Genomic DNA, 16883 nt, shown 5'->3' on the forward strand with positions numbered 1-16883 from the left:
CTACCTCGGGGGCGAGGAGGTCTTTAATACCTGTTCATGGATTTGCTTTCTGCAAACGTAGTAGTTGGAAGGAGAGAGCTCAGCCAGGACCGGTTTGGCTGGTCACAATATTGGACTAGGGGAGAGCAGCCCCTAATTCACGGCCAGTTTTGCGTGCCACAGGATCTTAACAGGCTTTCTTACAGCTCACTGTAGCGTTGACTGGAGAAACAGACTTGATCGATCAATGCTGTATCTATGTTTAAAAGGATCATTCCTTTTCTTTCAAACACTTACTGTCGATCCCACTAAATATAGTTCTACCATCACTCTCCCTACCCCCCCCCCCCCCAGTATTTTCTATTGTTAACAAGCTCATTAACATCTGCATATTGTACCTTGTGGTGCAATCAGAACTCTCTCTTACCGAGGTTGCTCATTATCATGGAAAGCAGCTAAATCTGTCTTTCTATAAGGTCTCCATTTTTAGACAGCAGGTGAGACCACACCACCTTTCATTTAGGAGTTGTTTCATTATCTGCCATGTAGGCCTGGGTAGGAACTAAAAAGAGCTCCCCCCCCCCCCCCCCCCCCCCCTTTTTTTTTTTTTCCTCTGCATCCATCCTACCACCAAACACTGAACTTTCTGGTCAGCTTACCTTACCCCAATACATATTACTTAAAATCAGAATGCAAAAGATTTTCTTTTTTTGTGGTGGTTCTAAAAATAAATAAATAAAAGCAGTAAATGCCAAACATGAAATAATTGTTCCTGTGCATTACTTTAAACTGACATAAATAACTGTACATTGCTAAAACCACATGAGATCTAATTTGGTGGGTACTGCGATGTGCCTGGAGTCTGCCAAATCACCACTTAGCTGATATCACAATTCATCTGAGGGGCTTATTCTGTCAGTGAAAGTCATTATCTTCTCAAATATTCCCAAATTTCTCAAGTCAGGGCACGGGTATGTCGAGCTACAAGCTTCTTGAAGAACTGACTTACCTCTTTCATTCTTTTCCTTCCAGGTAAAAGCAAATATTGCTAGTCATCCACGTTATGCAGTACCTCAAAGCATATTTTAGTCAGATTCCATTGTGTGTGAACGCACACACTCTCCAACCTCAATTAAAGGTATGAAACATGGAATTATTTTTTATTCTCATCCGTTTACTTGTTATGCGTGTTTCCAAGCTATTAAATTACATTCTATAGCTCAGTGTTCCCAAATGATGGAAGTGACTAAAGTCTTTCCGTTCTGGTACAGGAGCGCATAGTGATCCACGACAGTAAGGCAAAAGGTTCAAGGAACAGTGATACGAAATACTATTAGTTGTTATATGACAAGGACTAATTGAGATATTTCTATGAACTCTCTTTAGAAACTGGCCACTAGGTCTGTGGTCTACAGACTCTGGATTAACTTCAGTTTTTAATTTAATTTATGAACCCCAGCAATTGAGTTTGACTTACCTGTCAATAAAAAAAAAAAAAAAAAAAAAAAAAGCAACCCCTCGCCTATCCTTTTTTTCTTGTTCAAAACCAGAAGATTGTGCATTATCCATGACATTATGGTGGATTTGCCCAAGATCTAATGCTAGGGGTTTGATTTTTATGAAACCGTGTTTAATGCTGAGTCACTTCATACGTGGTCTTCACATAGTCCTACAACATTCTCCATTAGCCTCTCACCTTGTTAGTCACTTATTTCATTCCCCTGTTTCCTTTCTCTGGTAGAGCTGCATTTTCAAATCGCCAGTTAAAAGCTCAAGTACCAGCAGTTAATAGTCCATGTAGTGATTACAGCCAGCAATAATAAAATTCTTCGAGTTTGAAACTGATCAGACGAACAGCGAGAACTACTTTATCAGTTGTAACCAATAAGAAAACATTGGCAAAAGCTGGAGGCAAATGCAATTCAATTTAGAATAATTCATCCTAAACCCCGACCACTGAGCTTTCAAATTACAGTCTCGCAGATTTCTACACATTCATCTTCATTTTTCATCACTGACTGATTAGTTTTCCTTCCTTTTCTGGTGTACATCTTACTCTAACTTGCACAAAGCTTAGAATTATATTCAGAGATACACATTTTTGTGGTGGGGTTGAGTGGAAACTCAAATAAACATGATTTATATGAAGGAATCTTGCCCTCCATAGCATGACGTCAAGGACAAGTACTGCCGTGGATACAAAGCAAGCTCGTACAAGCACGTTTTTGTTTAAAACATTATAGCAACTCTTAAAAAAATAGTTTTTATGATGAGAGATGGTGGAGCTTGAAGGTAATACAATGCTTGCTTGACTAGCTTTAAAATCATAAAATGATTCAATTAACATTTTGCTTAACCAGTAAGCAGAATACGATGGCAAAATGATTACCTCTATTTACAACTTTTTATTCTGTTCTTGAGCTGCAACATTTAATTTCATACACAATGTTTTGAGTAATTCCAACACAAAATGGAAAGACATGTCAGTTGTTTCATTTCAAGATAGTTTTAATCAGGTAATTACAGGAAAAAAACCCATTTAAACAATTTTTATGGTGTTATCTGCTATGTCAACTTACAAGGATATGACATAACAAACCAGTTACAAACAAACTTAAAGGCATATTTACATTATATACTCAAAGTAACAAGCTATATTCATATTCATAAAGGAAACACCTATGGGATGAGTTAACTAAATTATACATCATTTAGTAGAAAGAAATAGCAGTTGAGATTTAATGGAAACAATATACACATGAGGCACTTTGAGGTCATTCGGGTGGAAAGCAATGGCACCAAGCGAAAGAAGGGTAACTATGTACATCTCATACTGCAGCTCTGAACATGAAGGCCTCTTCTTCACCGAATGCTTTGATATCTTAAACGAACCACAACTTTTGCAACTAAGAGAGAGAAGCTTTCAGGGAGGAAAAAGAACCCAACAAACAACAAACCCCAAACCAAACCCAAACAAGTCCCCCAACCCCTCCTTGTCTTTATCAGTGCACCAAAGGAAATGGAAGTTCTACCCACGCAGCTGCTGCACTAACAGAACCATAAGGAACCTTTTTAAAGTTATCGTTTTGTTGCCAGCCACCACCCTTGATCTTCATTTTACTAATATGAATGTATCACTGTACTGGCTGCATACTGTGCCATAAGCTCTGAAAAGATTTAAAGTCTAACTTAAACCTGTGCAATATTTACCCGGGAGTTCAACATTATCCTCCAGGTACACATGAACAGATCATTCTGAAGAGAACACATCCGAAATGGAGTGTTATATTCCAACACGCAAAATTAAGACATTCTTCAAAACACCTCTGTTTCTCTAGAGGAAACTGCACTCGTTAAGATGGTTCAGAACATCCTTTACATAAGCTCTGGAAAGGCATCCGAGTTTTATGCCATCCTTTGCTGCTGTTTACTAAACAGTAACCATAGCAATTGCAGATTATTATCAGAACACTGCTTTAATCTTCCATACAGCTGTAGGTATACCCTTCCCAACTACTGAATCGTGTGTGCGAGCGCACAGACCCACCTGCGCATACCCCAAACTTGATTCGTATCACAAACCAAAAGGCCGTATTCCCTCTGCATGAACATCTGAACTCCATCATTTTGCTGTGGGAAAGAACCTCAAGGGGAAAAATAAATAAATATAATAATAATAATAAAAAAATATTTCTTATGAACCCAGTGACAGAATCAAAAGAATTTTCATTTCATTCCTGATTTTTATGCTCTTGCGTAATGGGCCATCGTAACCATTTTAAACTTAACAAAACACACAGTTAAAGCATTTTTACTTTCAGTCAATAATGAAACTTAAGAAGCATGATGAGATAAAGAATCACAGTAAGAGTCCAAATTACAATTTTGTAAATTCATAACTAAAGCTTAACATATTTTTGTAGCTTAAGTCATGCACCGATAGCCAGTTAAATTGCCATGTAATCAAACACTGTGCCTGAATGCCACTGAATGTTTTTCCCCCAGTAGATGGTGCACGAGCGCTGCTATCGTCTAACTTCTTCCCCCTCACTTTTCAAGGGGAAACACTTAATTTTCACGGTAACTGAGTCTTTCAACAAGTGAGGGACTTAATATTCAGTGATGGTTTCCAAGGCTTGGGCCTCCCCTCCAAGCAACACAAAGCTCTGCTGCTACATGCCCGACAAATTACAGTTCTGATGTTACGGGTGAGGGGAGGAGTAAGGATTGGGGTAGAAATGTCTCTTTTCCCAAACGCTTAAAGAAAGTATTTCAGAAGAGACAGAACAAACGTTACAGGCCGTCAAAACCCAGAGCTGCACAGATGTAACAGCCCGTTCTGGAACGGGTTTGCTGCGTGTCCACCTCCACACTCCTCATCTCTTAACTGCAACAGTGGGTACGATCCCCACCACCAGAAGAAAAAGTACGTGTGCATCCTACTGAACCTGAGCCTTATGTAACCACGCATCTTCGCAGTCCTTTTAGTCGCTCTCAAACCAGGCACACAGGCTGGCACTCCCAGCACAAGGAGAAAAAGGGAACGCGTGTCAGTTCGGTAACCCTTTTTTCAGACGGATCAAGTCTTCAAAGAGGAAAGCAAAAGGTGAAAACATTTTAGCAGCAAAGTGGTTAAGCGCAAGGTGAAAGATATTAATGCAGACATTCGATAAAAATATTAAAGCGTATGTGTTTCATATAAAATACAGTACAGGACCAGGAGTTTCACTATGTTGTATAGTGCTCAGAGGAAACTGTTAAACTCATTTATTTTTGAAGTATATACACAATAGAATTCTACAGCATTTTCCTATACAGCCAGCAAGTTCTTTTCTTAGGTTGTTCATACCTCTCTTCACCTTGAATTAGGAACTTAGCACTTGCAAATATTAAATTCCTCTAATTCACTAGAAAAACATCACCTTTTTTTTTTTTTTTTTAAATCAAAGTTGGTTTTAAAGTTAACAGTCTATTCTAGGCAACCAAGTTTAGCTGAAAATGTGTGAAGCACGAAAACCAACCGGAGTAGCAGCTTTCAAATAGATAAACAGTAAAACCCAAGACTGCTGCTACCATGTCATATTCTTGGATTTAATTCGTTCAATCAACTCTTAATACAAAACTAGAAGCTCTTCTGTAACTTCTACAGTTATCAATATATTTGTCTTCTTTTCAATGTGAAATAATACTTTGAGATGATCTATGTACACAAGGTGGTCAATTCAAGCTGTAATATAAATATAAATGTTTTCTTTTAAAAAGTATTTTACAGACAGATAATGCTATATACACTTGCTCATTTTACTTCTGGGCTACAAAGGAAAATTAAGAGCACTGATACATGCAGAAAGAAAATGTACTAAAGAAACGCATAGGAAGTGAGAAAAGTCAGTCGTGCATCTTTTAAAGTCAATTAGGTTTTTTGTTTGTTTAACGACAAAGGTATATATACTGAGGACAGTCTGTCCCACTCCAGCCAGGATATCAAATAGGCACCTCCGCTAATGAATTATGACTGTTTTTAGTGCTTTACGTATCTTTAACGAGAAGTAAATGTTTCTGACTTTATAACGGAGCAAAGCATGTAAAGTTTTCAAAAATTCTCCACGGGTTAATTGGTTAATTCTTATCTGAAAGTTAAACAGTTAGTATGCACAAAGCCGTAACAAGTACCACACACAATATACCACCGTGCATACACATACACAGGCACACTCACTCTCTCTCTCTCTCTCTCACTCCCTCCCCCATCCTCCCTCCAAATTTCCTCAATTAAGAAGTTCACTCCAATTTTGCCTGGGCTGTAATTTATTTCTCAAGCGAAGTCTTTTGTTGCTGTTTTTGAACAAAACACACAGTACTTTTGTTCGTGCCCATTCAAATGAGAAAAAGTTGCAGTTCAAAATAATGAAAACAATTTCACTTTTGTTATTAATCTTTTGTTTTAATCATAGTACTTGATAAACAGCTGAACAGGATCCTAGTTTAACAGAAGGATAAACAAGAACACTGATGACAATTTGTTACAACTGCCTTAATGTACCTTTCGCTTAATGAACATTTGAATATGCAATAAAGCATTTTTGGAGGACACCCCAAAAGAAAACAACTTGCTGGTTGAGCAACAGAAACAACTTCCTTTTTGCTATTATGTTGAAATCAAAGTCATTTATATATAAAAATAAATGTTATGTTCTAACAAGAACATTTTAGACAATTACATCTGTGCTTAACAAAAAAATATTGGTCACTGAAGACTAGAATAATTAATATTTTAAAGGTTTTTAGATTATCAGAATGTATGGATACGACTCAACACAAACTGTAGCTGAAGGGAAACAGGACTGAAAATATCAATTTTTCCATCTGGAATAAAAATGTGACTAAATTAACTAATTAAATATTTAAAATACTACCATGGAATGTGACAGTAGATATGGTCCATACCTACTATATCAGAGGGAAGGAAAGTTTAACATGTAATAATTCGTACCTTACACATTTAGTTAAATATAAACATTTGTTATTTATACATAAAGTCGCTTCCAAAAAACTATTAATAAGTGATTTAGTTGCACTTAAAATCAGTTTCATTTCTCATTTGCCGAGTATTAACTTTTCTTAATCTTAAATCAACTGTCACTAGTGCACTTTTAGTTAAAATTTCCCCTCAGGTAAGTTTTAATCCTTTTAAAAGAGCCCCCTCACCTAAACCATGAATGTACAAAGTGGCAAAAGTTAATCCCTTTTAGTATAATCATAGTTTATATACTCATTTTATAGCCAATAATAAGAATAGGCTTTCCTTTGCAAAATCTCCTTCACAACTTGCAACAAACGCCACGCGCTCAAAGGAAATAGTTAGGCATGGCTAGCACTTGTAAAATGCCAAGGTCTGACAAGTCTTGTTGCTTCCTCCACATCAAGCATCTCTTACACGAAAGAAGATTCCCTTCAGCTTGCCAAAAAGCTTCCACAAATCCAAGTTAGATGCTTCCTGGAAACCAAGATTTTTCAGCTCTGTTTGGCACACGACCGATTCATCCCGCAGCTTTATGCTTTCCTCCACAGCACCCACATACCTCACCACAGTGATGGCATGCTCTCAAGGGGAGGTAGCAGCACATACACGGAGCAATGAACGAGAGCGCCACCAGCGCTAACCAGCGTAAGCAGAACTTGTCATCACTAGTGTCACACGAGCACGGGTCAGAGAAATCTCCTTCAGAGTCTGACATGCAGTGATACAGCATGCTCTCTGCGCAAAGCATGCAACTAACTTGGTAGATACATCTTTTAATAGGATCTGGCGCATCTTGACATTTTCCTCTGCCATTATCTTCATGATTAAACCTTTCCTGGCAGTATATACAGCGGGAACGCTCACCATCCTCTTTTCTTCTTTTTGAGTTTTTAAATTTTGATGAGGAAGGCTGAGTTTTAAATACCACAGAACTCTTTGAGTCTTTCAGGGAATTCAACTTAGTTCCATCCCCACATGGGTATAAATAGTCAGATTTTTTACTGTCTGATTTAGAAAATGGTATATTTGAGTCTACGTCATCCCTCTCCAGGTCGTTCTTCCACATGTCAGGATGCCTGTAGTCTGCATAACGACGTATCAAAATGTCACGAGGGTTTATTCTAACAATTTCATCTTCATCCTGAAAGCTAACGTGTCTGATGGACTTCAGCGGGACCTGAAACGGCAAAGCAAGATGGGTTTACTACAGTGAAGTCCCAAATTTATGTCCGCCAACAATGTAAAACTTAAAGAATTAAAAACCAGGATTTTTTTCCTTGCTGCTTGAAGGTAAAAAATTCAGCTTATCTTCTTCCTAGTACGATTTACAGACTTCCCCACAATAACGAATGAGCCTTTTGCACGATTTTCAACCCATGAGCTTTAGTATTCTTTCCTGACTTTTTAGTACCTCATAACGACTTTGGATATTTTGGTACCCACATAAAACTCGATACCAATTTTTGAATTATGCTCAAAATTCAGGTTTTAACATCTTACATTAGCAACTAATTCCACACATCAATCACGCCTTACGCGAATTTGCTGGTTTCACATCTGTGATGACGCACTGCTGTAGGATTAACTCCCCGATACATTCACTTTGAGTTACTCGTATTACCTAGGAGAAGCTTTCCTCTAAGTTTTCAAACTCCCTCCACTTCTGCAACATGAGTATTGAATACTGGTTACTTATTCTCAAAGCGGTATTCTAGGCAAGGATTTTGCCATATGAAGAATAATACTCATTAGCATGATCAATCAATAACAGTAGCTTCTAAATGCATCTCCCCTTAGCTAATATACAGTAATTAAATTGATTAGTTTAGGACACCAGCAGGCAAACACCCAAGTACTACTTTAATTCTCAACTTGTAATGAACTGACCATAATTCAAGACCTTTTACCTCAAAAGGCAAGTAAGAAGTAACATGCTAAACACATACAAAACAAGCAGCAGAGAGATAAGATAGAGTTCTTGTTTATTCTGCCTTACGATGAAAGGGCATGGGGGCATGGAAAAGTTGTTGAAGGTGGCAAATCTGAATCATCCAACTCAAAATATTGCAGACCTTAGATATAGCTGTAATACAGCGGACTGTCCCTAAATGTTGCTAAAAATCACACTACGAGTGACTTTCAAGAAAAGGTGCGAATAATGACAGGATAAAAATTTAGCACGCGTATGGAAGGAGCTCCTGAAAATTGCAGACAGCGCAGCAAAAAAGCGAAAGTCTCAGTATGTCCCAGTATTCCTGCCTTACAGACAGGCAATTATTTTCCTACACTGTAGGGCTATTATAATCGGAGCCAGAATATAAGCGAGCTTCAAGTCAAATTGCGCCTTTTTCTCCTGTCAAGTGCACAGCCTGCAAACCATCTCACAGAAAAGACTGAAAAAAAGAAAATCACTCCCTAGCCCATTAGCGTTACAAATTCTTCCAGGATCATGAATTATTTGGGAATGCAAATTTGGCATCAGTATCATTGCTTTGAGAGCGTTTACCTTATTAGTACTGATCAAATTAATGAGAATTAACGTGTCACCATTCTATAGTCTAAGACAACAGTTGAACTGCATGTTCCTAATCTATTGCAGTGTGTAACAGCCAACTGCTGAAGATGATTTTTTAAGTTGATACACCGTATTTCATTTTGCACGTGGCTATGCTCTTACTACACCGAAGTCTGCACACCCTGGTTTTGGGGTAGGAGGCAGAGGAGGGAAGAGGGAAGGCAGCTGGGAAAGAGGAAGGAATAGCTTCTTAAAATACGCCAGCTTCTGATTACGTAAGAATATCGGTAGCCTGCTCTAACCATCACTTCCCTGCTTGATAATCCTTGTGTGATATATTTTAAGTACAGAACTGTAATTAGAGCTGCTTTGCCCTGGGAGCTTCAACTGGAGTATGCTAACAATAATAATTTTTTTTTTCTTGGCTCCAAGCCACGTGGTTGGACTTCCCACAAGGTCTTGAGGATACAGGGTGAAGAAAGGTTATATCCTATTCAACTAACATCACCGCTCTTCCGTACTTCCCCAGGCTCCAATGTGAGCAGTTAGGCCTCCCCTTTGCTTATAAAAGCAGAGTGCTTCTCAACTCTATTCTGTTTTCAAACAAGAGAAAGAGCCTATTGTTTTAGCATCAATAACTAGCTATGGCTAATTGGCCTTTTTGAACAGTTAACACAGCATAAATTTAAGGGAAAAAGCAACAAAAATGTCATTAAAATTCTGTATGTTACAGGCATAAAGGATCCTTACCCCACTGTCCATGCAGAATATTACGCATGCATTTAAGACATTAAATAAAACCCATTGTTTAAAAGAAAAAAAAACCCAAAACCTCAAACCAAAAACCCCACCCTCAACCTCCCATTCCCCAGACAGCTAATAACCATTAAAGATCACTACAAATACTAACAACTGTAAAACTGACCTCTCCTTAGTCTTTGAAGGCTTTTTGTTTGTTTGAGCAGAACACACCACACGCATAGAACTCATTTATTTTTTTCAAGTCCCCAGCTAAACACCTACTAAAATGCTTAAGGTCCGACATGTTACAAACAAAGCAGCATTATGTTCTCTATGCAACTGATATTAAGAAATCATTTTTTAAGAAAGCAAGTGGGAAATGCTGAAAAACAAGCAAACAGGAAGACTGTTGGAAAAGCTTTATTTATAATGTGCTTGCGTATTGAGTGTTTAATAGGACCTATATGAAAGCACGAGGTACATGAAACCTTAAGAACAACACACAATCCAGATTCAGTTAGGTACAAATACCTGCAAAATTCAATGAGAATAATGCACATAGTCCTCTAGCCATTCAAAATTATAACTCAGTACAAGTGCCATCTCTGTGTAACAGCTGAAGCAGGAAGGGAGGAAGAATATTACAGCAAACTGAAATTCCACAGAGAATCTCATTATGAACTTCATTAGCTAACTGGAAATTAGGCAGAAAGTTTTTGTTGACGTGACTGAACTCACTAGTATTCCACCTTACTTGAAGGGGAGCACCTTTAAACAAGGCATGGACGCTTGCTTGGTACTGTAGCCTTCCTTCACTGTCTCTCCTTAGATAGACCTGGTTTCGCTCAGCTTGCAACTCCACAATACGAGGATGCCAGCAGCTGAATGTATCATTGCAAAGTACTAAATTTAAGTTAAACACACATTGGTCTATCAGAAGTTGAAGAGCTGAGGGACTTTAGGTGTTTTTTAGTACCAGTCAAAAGTATTACAGCTAAAGATCTGAACCGTCATTAATCACTTGTTCAGTTTGAGCATGTACTTCTTGAGCTATTCAACTTACAAGCACAGTAAGAGTATTCAAATTTATTTATATAAAATTAAAACAAAATAGTTATTTACCTCAAGATCTGCTGTGCCACACAGCCACGTGCATGGAGTTCAGCAGACAGTGCAGTGTGTGCACATACTGAATGTGAGATTTTGTTGACTTGCCTATGTTCTAAATGTGCGCACCACAGGACCATGCAAAAAGCATGGAGTGTCGGATGCAGGTGCTGCTACAATATGAGAAAAATATTTTAAAGAATATCTACTTAAATTTCCATAGAATCTCCCATAACTCAGTCTACAAGAAGTGATTTCTAGCATTGTCATTTCTAAGAAATTTCTATTTAATTTCTATAAGACAGGCACTAGCCAGTATACCACAGTTGAAATAATTGTTTTCTTAGTGGCCAATTCTATATGTGCTCTTAAGGCATACAGGTATTTCAGCTACTGCACTTTTCTTTACAACTCGATGAAGACTAACAGCATGTACATCAGAGGTTGCAGCTAACGCTTAACAGCTACTGCAATACCCATCTGTTCTATTCTAAGAAATTCTTAAATTCTCTTTGCAAGTAAATGGGAAGAGGCAAAAATAAGGTGACGTATACAAAGAGATAACTGGAGCAGATCAATGATTAAAAATCAGAAGTTCATAATCTCAGGCTCTTTAGTTAGTTCTCCAGATAATACTGCTTCTTTTGCCCAATAAAGCAGTTAGAAAGCAGCTGATACAAGACTTTAATACAATCCTATCTTTGCAAGAATGACCATGGGTATTAAAAGCTTTATTTCAAGGAGCAGAACTACTTTCTGATGAAGTGTCCACAACTACTTGAACTTGCATTCTGCTTTGACTTCTGCTATTAAGCTTCTTCTAAAAAGCTTCCCATGTGTTTGCTTGTAGGCATAAGACCCTCAAATTAATTATTATCCAACTCGCTACAAAGTCTACTTCTACAGTCTACAAAAACTGTCAGTCCTTTGAGGCTTAGAAAAAAGCAATATGTATATTGTTAAAGGAAAAGCTGTAACACCGCCTTTCTAACCTAATGTTGTATGAATAGGACCGTATCTGTGCATCAGCCTTCCTCATGTTAGCGTTTTTCCGTTTTAAGAATCTGTTTACCAATAGCTTAATACTTTTCACCCATAACTGATACACTGTTTTCCTTTCTGGACCAAAATAGAATATTTTAATTTAATAGGCAGTTAGAAAGCACAAACAATGTTTCACTAAAAATATTTAGCAAAGGGACCCACTGTGCATGTGCATGTACCCAAGGTATGCATTTTAAGGATACTTTTCAATATTTCTAATCAAAACAATATTAATATACATGTAACCCAGATTAAGCTGAAGGTCAATTAACATTTTCTGAACAAATTTAAACAGCTTTTCAAGGCTGCAGATACAGAAGTCTGTAACACAGAAATCTGACTTCAAAGAAAGTGAAAGGTCTATTCATATAGTCTGCTGCACTACAAACATAGGTAAATACCTTCACAAAGCTTTACCTCTGCCATAACAATGCTATAATATTTCAGCTGCAAAGCTTATATTGATCATTGGAAGAAGCTGAGAGTATAATACTATGCACACAGACTTAAAATGAAAGTGCTTTCTTGTCAGAAACTACGTACTGTGCCATTAATGCAGCAAGCAAAGTAAGAACTGCGTCTTTTGTTGGTAGTCTTACCTGGTTAGGTTGGCTAGGAAAACAGGCTCTCCTGGTGTTGAAATCCTCAAATGCCGAAGACCTTAAATTTGCACTGTTGTAAGGTTCACTGGTTACTACAGTTTCGTGTTGGAAAAGGTGATCTTTCATTAACGAACCTGATGTATTTTCTTGAGTAGCCTAGAATACATAAGAACTCCCTTGAAATGATTTTGCATTTATACAAAACCCACACCAAAACCACCGAGTTCATACATAAATGCATGAATATTCTACACAACATGTTAGAGGTATCTATAAAAACAAGTATTTTTAAACACACATTTTTAAAATACTTATAAGTAGGCAATTATTTTCTTTACTATGAGTCAGCCTTGGAAAAATGAGAGTTCCTTCTCTGCAGAGCATACACAACTTGGGCATTAGAGCTATGTGCCTTTATAACTCAGTTGCCAAATCAGATGGAGGAACTTTTTTAAGGAGGGAGAGATGAGACCAGTTTCCGAGATTATGCTTTCTCTAACTACCCACAAGGCTGCCAGTATTTACAAATATACAATTGGAGGAAAAAAATTCTGAGATTACTAAGGCAAAAGCTAGTCAGACCTTTTAATAAATTTAAAACAAGATCAGCTGGAAAGGAACAGAAAGTCAGTTTTAACATATACTGGCTCAATTAAAATATCTAATTACAGCAAGTGTGTATTAAACAAATAATGACTGTCTTTTTGAAATTAAGGCTATATCAGGCAATTTGATACAAAAATGAGACCATGTGGCAACATATAATGAGATATCTGCACAGGATGTGTGCCACTCAGAATAAGGAAGAGGAAGTATGTTTGGGTGGATTATTGGCTTGTGAGACGATCCAATTTCTGAAAAGAATAGAAAAAACAGACAGTTCTCACTCTAAGCTTAACTGACTGGGATATACTTAGGATACCATAGAGCACACTGATAAAAATCCCACTGGGCTGCCAAAAAATGTACTGTAGAATGTTTTGTTTGTATCTGGAGATGCTGTAAAGTTAACTGGCTGTCATCATCTGATAGCACTGAGAAAATTCTGCCATCATCCAACTTCCAGCAATAAGAACATTTCAGCTTTATTATAAGGATTTGTGTATAGCAAGAAAATATTAAGGGAGAAACTATATAAATACTGCAGAAAACTACTGAGGCAGAGGCAAACCTGATGCTTTGGCAGGTTATGTACTAACACTGAATCATTAGTTCTCATTATCAAAAACCTTAAGGAACTTATTCTGGGATTACATTAGCACCTCACATACATAAAAGCCTGATGGACCAAGTTCTAAGACATCTAAATAAAGTGGAAGTAGCTGGTCTGCAACTGATCTTTAGGAGAAAGAAAATCATTACATCACTAAGAATTTATACATTGTTCAGAAGCACTCTGCGTGGGAAAACATTAAAATAAGTAACTAGTTAATGATCAGCTTTAATTAATACTAGAGAGCATACACCCCATGAAAGACAATAGCTAAATCAGGTTAAAGTTACACTAAAAAATTCTGAAGACAGACAAAATTCCAGAAAGAAGTACTTTTTTCAGATCCTTAAGCATGCCAACTCCACTAAGCAATCGACCCTGTTGTCAAAATTAAATTTTCTGGTCAAACGCTGTTGGGAAAGGAGTACAAAAGAAATGTTGAAACGAATGGCAAGAGTTACATTTCATGGATGTATACTTATTTTAAGAGGAAAAAGCATCAAATATTAGTGCAATATCAAACATCTTCCTAGCAGGAGGTACTCCTGCAGATGCATTGCCCAATGACATAAAAAGCTTCCAAAACACTGGTTCAAACCACAGGAGAGCTGCATTCAGAATGAGGAAGAAATGCCTACAACTATTTTTGGTTTGAGCAATGTTATTAATGCTTACAAGCAGCTACTATTTAACCTAGGAACACACTTAACAGCTAGAAGCCATTTTACAGAAACCACAGCGAGAAGCACCACCTAACCCACTTACTCCCCAGCTATTATCAATGTGAGTAGGTCTAGGGAGAAGGATGAGAGCTGCAAAAACTACTACTCCTTCTTTCCCAGGGAAAAAACACATACTACCCACAAGCCAGTCTTTACCCCAGGATGGTATATGTAACAGCCTGCATTATTTCCTGTCCCTGCAGGTGATTCGCACCTTTTTTTTTCTTCTGAAATAAACTATCTACACTATAGGGCAAAAAGGACGTGGGCACATGCTCACATAGCGACACACATGCTCCCCTTGGCAGTCAAGAACAGCTCCATCTAATGAAGGATACAGGCACTGATCATCGATTACAGGGCTAACTAGCAGTGCCAGACACTGATGTACGAAATATAAACCCTAATCTTAAAGCGAGCCTTTGTGCCCTATACGCAGCAATTATAAAGGAATGCTTTATAAAATTCCACCACAGACACCACAATTCAAACTAATTGACTTCAAGGACAAATTTGGGGGTGGCAGGAGACAGAGAAAGGCATCTGACCTTTGTAAGGCAAGAACTTGTGAGACAGCTGTTCAGAAAGCACAACGCTCAGCCTACCAACGTAGACACTACAGGTAAGCAGACACAGCCTAACTGCTGGTATTTATGAAAAATTAAAAGCAATCAAGTCAGTTATGGTCCTACTTACCCTATAAATATTCACTATGCAGAACCACAGAAATGCCAGATGAATATCCTGAACTCCGCGTTTTTAAATAATCTGATAGCTTAGATACAGCCAAACCACATTTATTAGTATCAAAAAGGCGCTCTTTGGATGACACTTCCTGCTCCAGTGTGATGTTTTACGACAAGGTCATAAACACCTGAAACCCCACATTTATAACGGAAACACTGACAACCTGAAGGGAGAGGCCCTAGAAACAGAAATGCTATTGTATTGAAAATGCATTTGAGTAAAAAGCAAACATGTAAAGTTTTCCACAAGAACTAAGCTTGGTATATTAAATATACTGAATATTACACACAAACACAGATGCACTCATTCCCCTTTTCTACTGTCCAAAGCAATTACACCGCCCACATTCAATATCCTTTAACCACAGCCTGCAAAGTACAGTACTGGCATAGGTTATTCAGTATCATCTGTAAAGTAACCTACGCCAGTTTTTAATGCACAACGGAAATCTGGTTTGCTCCCAGCTGCTGGTATAATAATTACTGTCCTATGGTTGCTAAGAGATACTCTGAATTTTTTTCCAAGACTACTAAAACATTTCTGTGCGCGCAGGCAAAAGGATGCTGGGTAAAGCAATAAAATGACTCCAGCTGTAGCTCTCCAGCAGAATTCAAAGCCAGATGACAGCTGTAGAGAAAATGAAAACCAGACCGAGCTTCTCTTCTTCAGATTTTCTCTCCTTACTTCTCCCAGTTTGCCAGAGTTAAGTCTGGGAGAGAATTCAACATTGTTCTGCAAACATTGTTAAAAATGTTCTGCTCTAAGTAAGTTTAATGATTACACAGAAGGATGGATGAGACCACATTTCCGTTGCATCCCAGTTCTTGTATTTACTTCCCATGAGGCCTGAAAATCTGCTGTTTGATGCTAACCAACACAAGAAGCATTTGAATGGTTTTTCCTTAATTTTTAAATTGTGAATAAATGATAGAGGTTTCAAAAACATCTGAATAACTTCCTTCTGCCTTAGCTATTTCTAAGACCGATGGAACAACTATTTTCATATTTGGCAAAGAAAATCTATTATAATCAGGTATGTATTTCTGACACGGACTAAAATATTACCTAGATTACTTTGAGTGTTTCGTACGGTTTAAAATAAAAAAAAAAAAAATAAGGCATTTGACATGCCTCTTTCTTCCAAGGCTGTTCTACCTGAATATATAAAGCATACTAGAGGTTTTTAGGGACTCCAAGGAAGGAACTAATAAATTAAAACAAAAAGCATAACTGAGGAAATAAGAGAGAGATGGAGATGTAAAGAGGCTGTTAGAGATACTGGTGAGAAAAAAAAAAATCCCCTTCTTTTTTGAATACTACTCCACAAAAAAAGCTTAAGAAACCCAAATAATTTTGGCACAATATACTAGATTTACTTTAAATGGATAATAACAGTTAGTATTACTTTTAGTTCTAGGAACCACACCTAGCCAATATATTAAGTGCACCAAATATTACTAATCCTTAGTGTTTTATCATGTAGTATTTTCTTCTCCATAAAAACAATACAGTGTCAAGGGTAAATTACTTCACATTTTCCTTATAAAAATAACTTGGCATTATGATTTGTAAAATAAAAATTCTGCGAGTCTTTTGTTATAGATAAAATAAACTGAATGATCACTAAATAGTGCATTTACAAAGGGTTCACTAAATAGTGTATTTAAAGAGGCACGTGAACCATTTATAT

At 37.4% G+C, this 16883-nt stretch overlaps 1 protein-coding gene across 1 annotated transcript in view; it reads right to left on the bottom strand.

The window, feature by feature from the left end:
• Positions 1–5758: 5758 nt before the first annotated feature.
• The window catches only part of SPRED1 (sprouty related EVH1 domain containing 1), a 59353-nt gene continuing 48228 nt past the window's right edge, over positions 5759–16883 (bottom strand). The window contains exons 5-6 of the mRNA XM_082485334.1: positions 12509–12667; positions 5759–7679 (exon numbers count right to left, since the gene is read on the bottom strand). Of these exons, the coding sequence (XP_082341460.1) occupies positions 7020–7679; positions 12509–12667 (819 nt within the window). The 3' untranslated portion in view covers positions 5759–7019. The remainder of the gene's footprint in view (positions 7680–12508; positions 12668–16883) is intronic.

This window comes from Vanellus vanellus (genome assembly GCF_965231255.1).
Source record: "Vanellus vanellus genome assembly, chromosome: 6".
Taxonomy (NCBI): Eukaryota; Metazoa; Chordata; class Aves; order Charadriiformes; family Charadriidae; genus Vanellus; species Vanellus vanellus.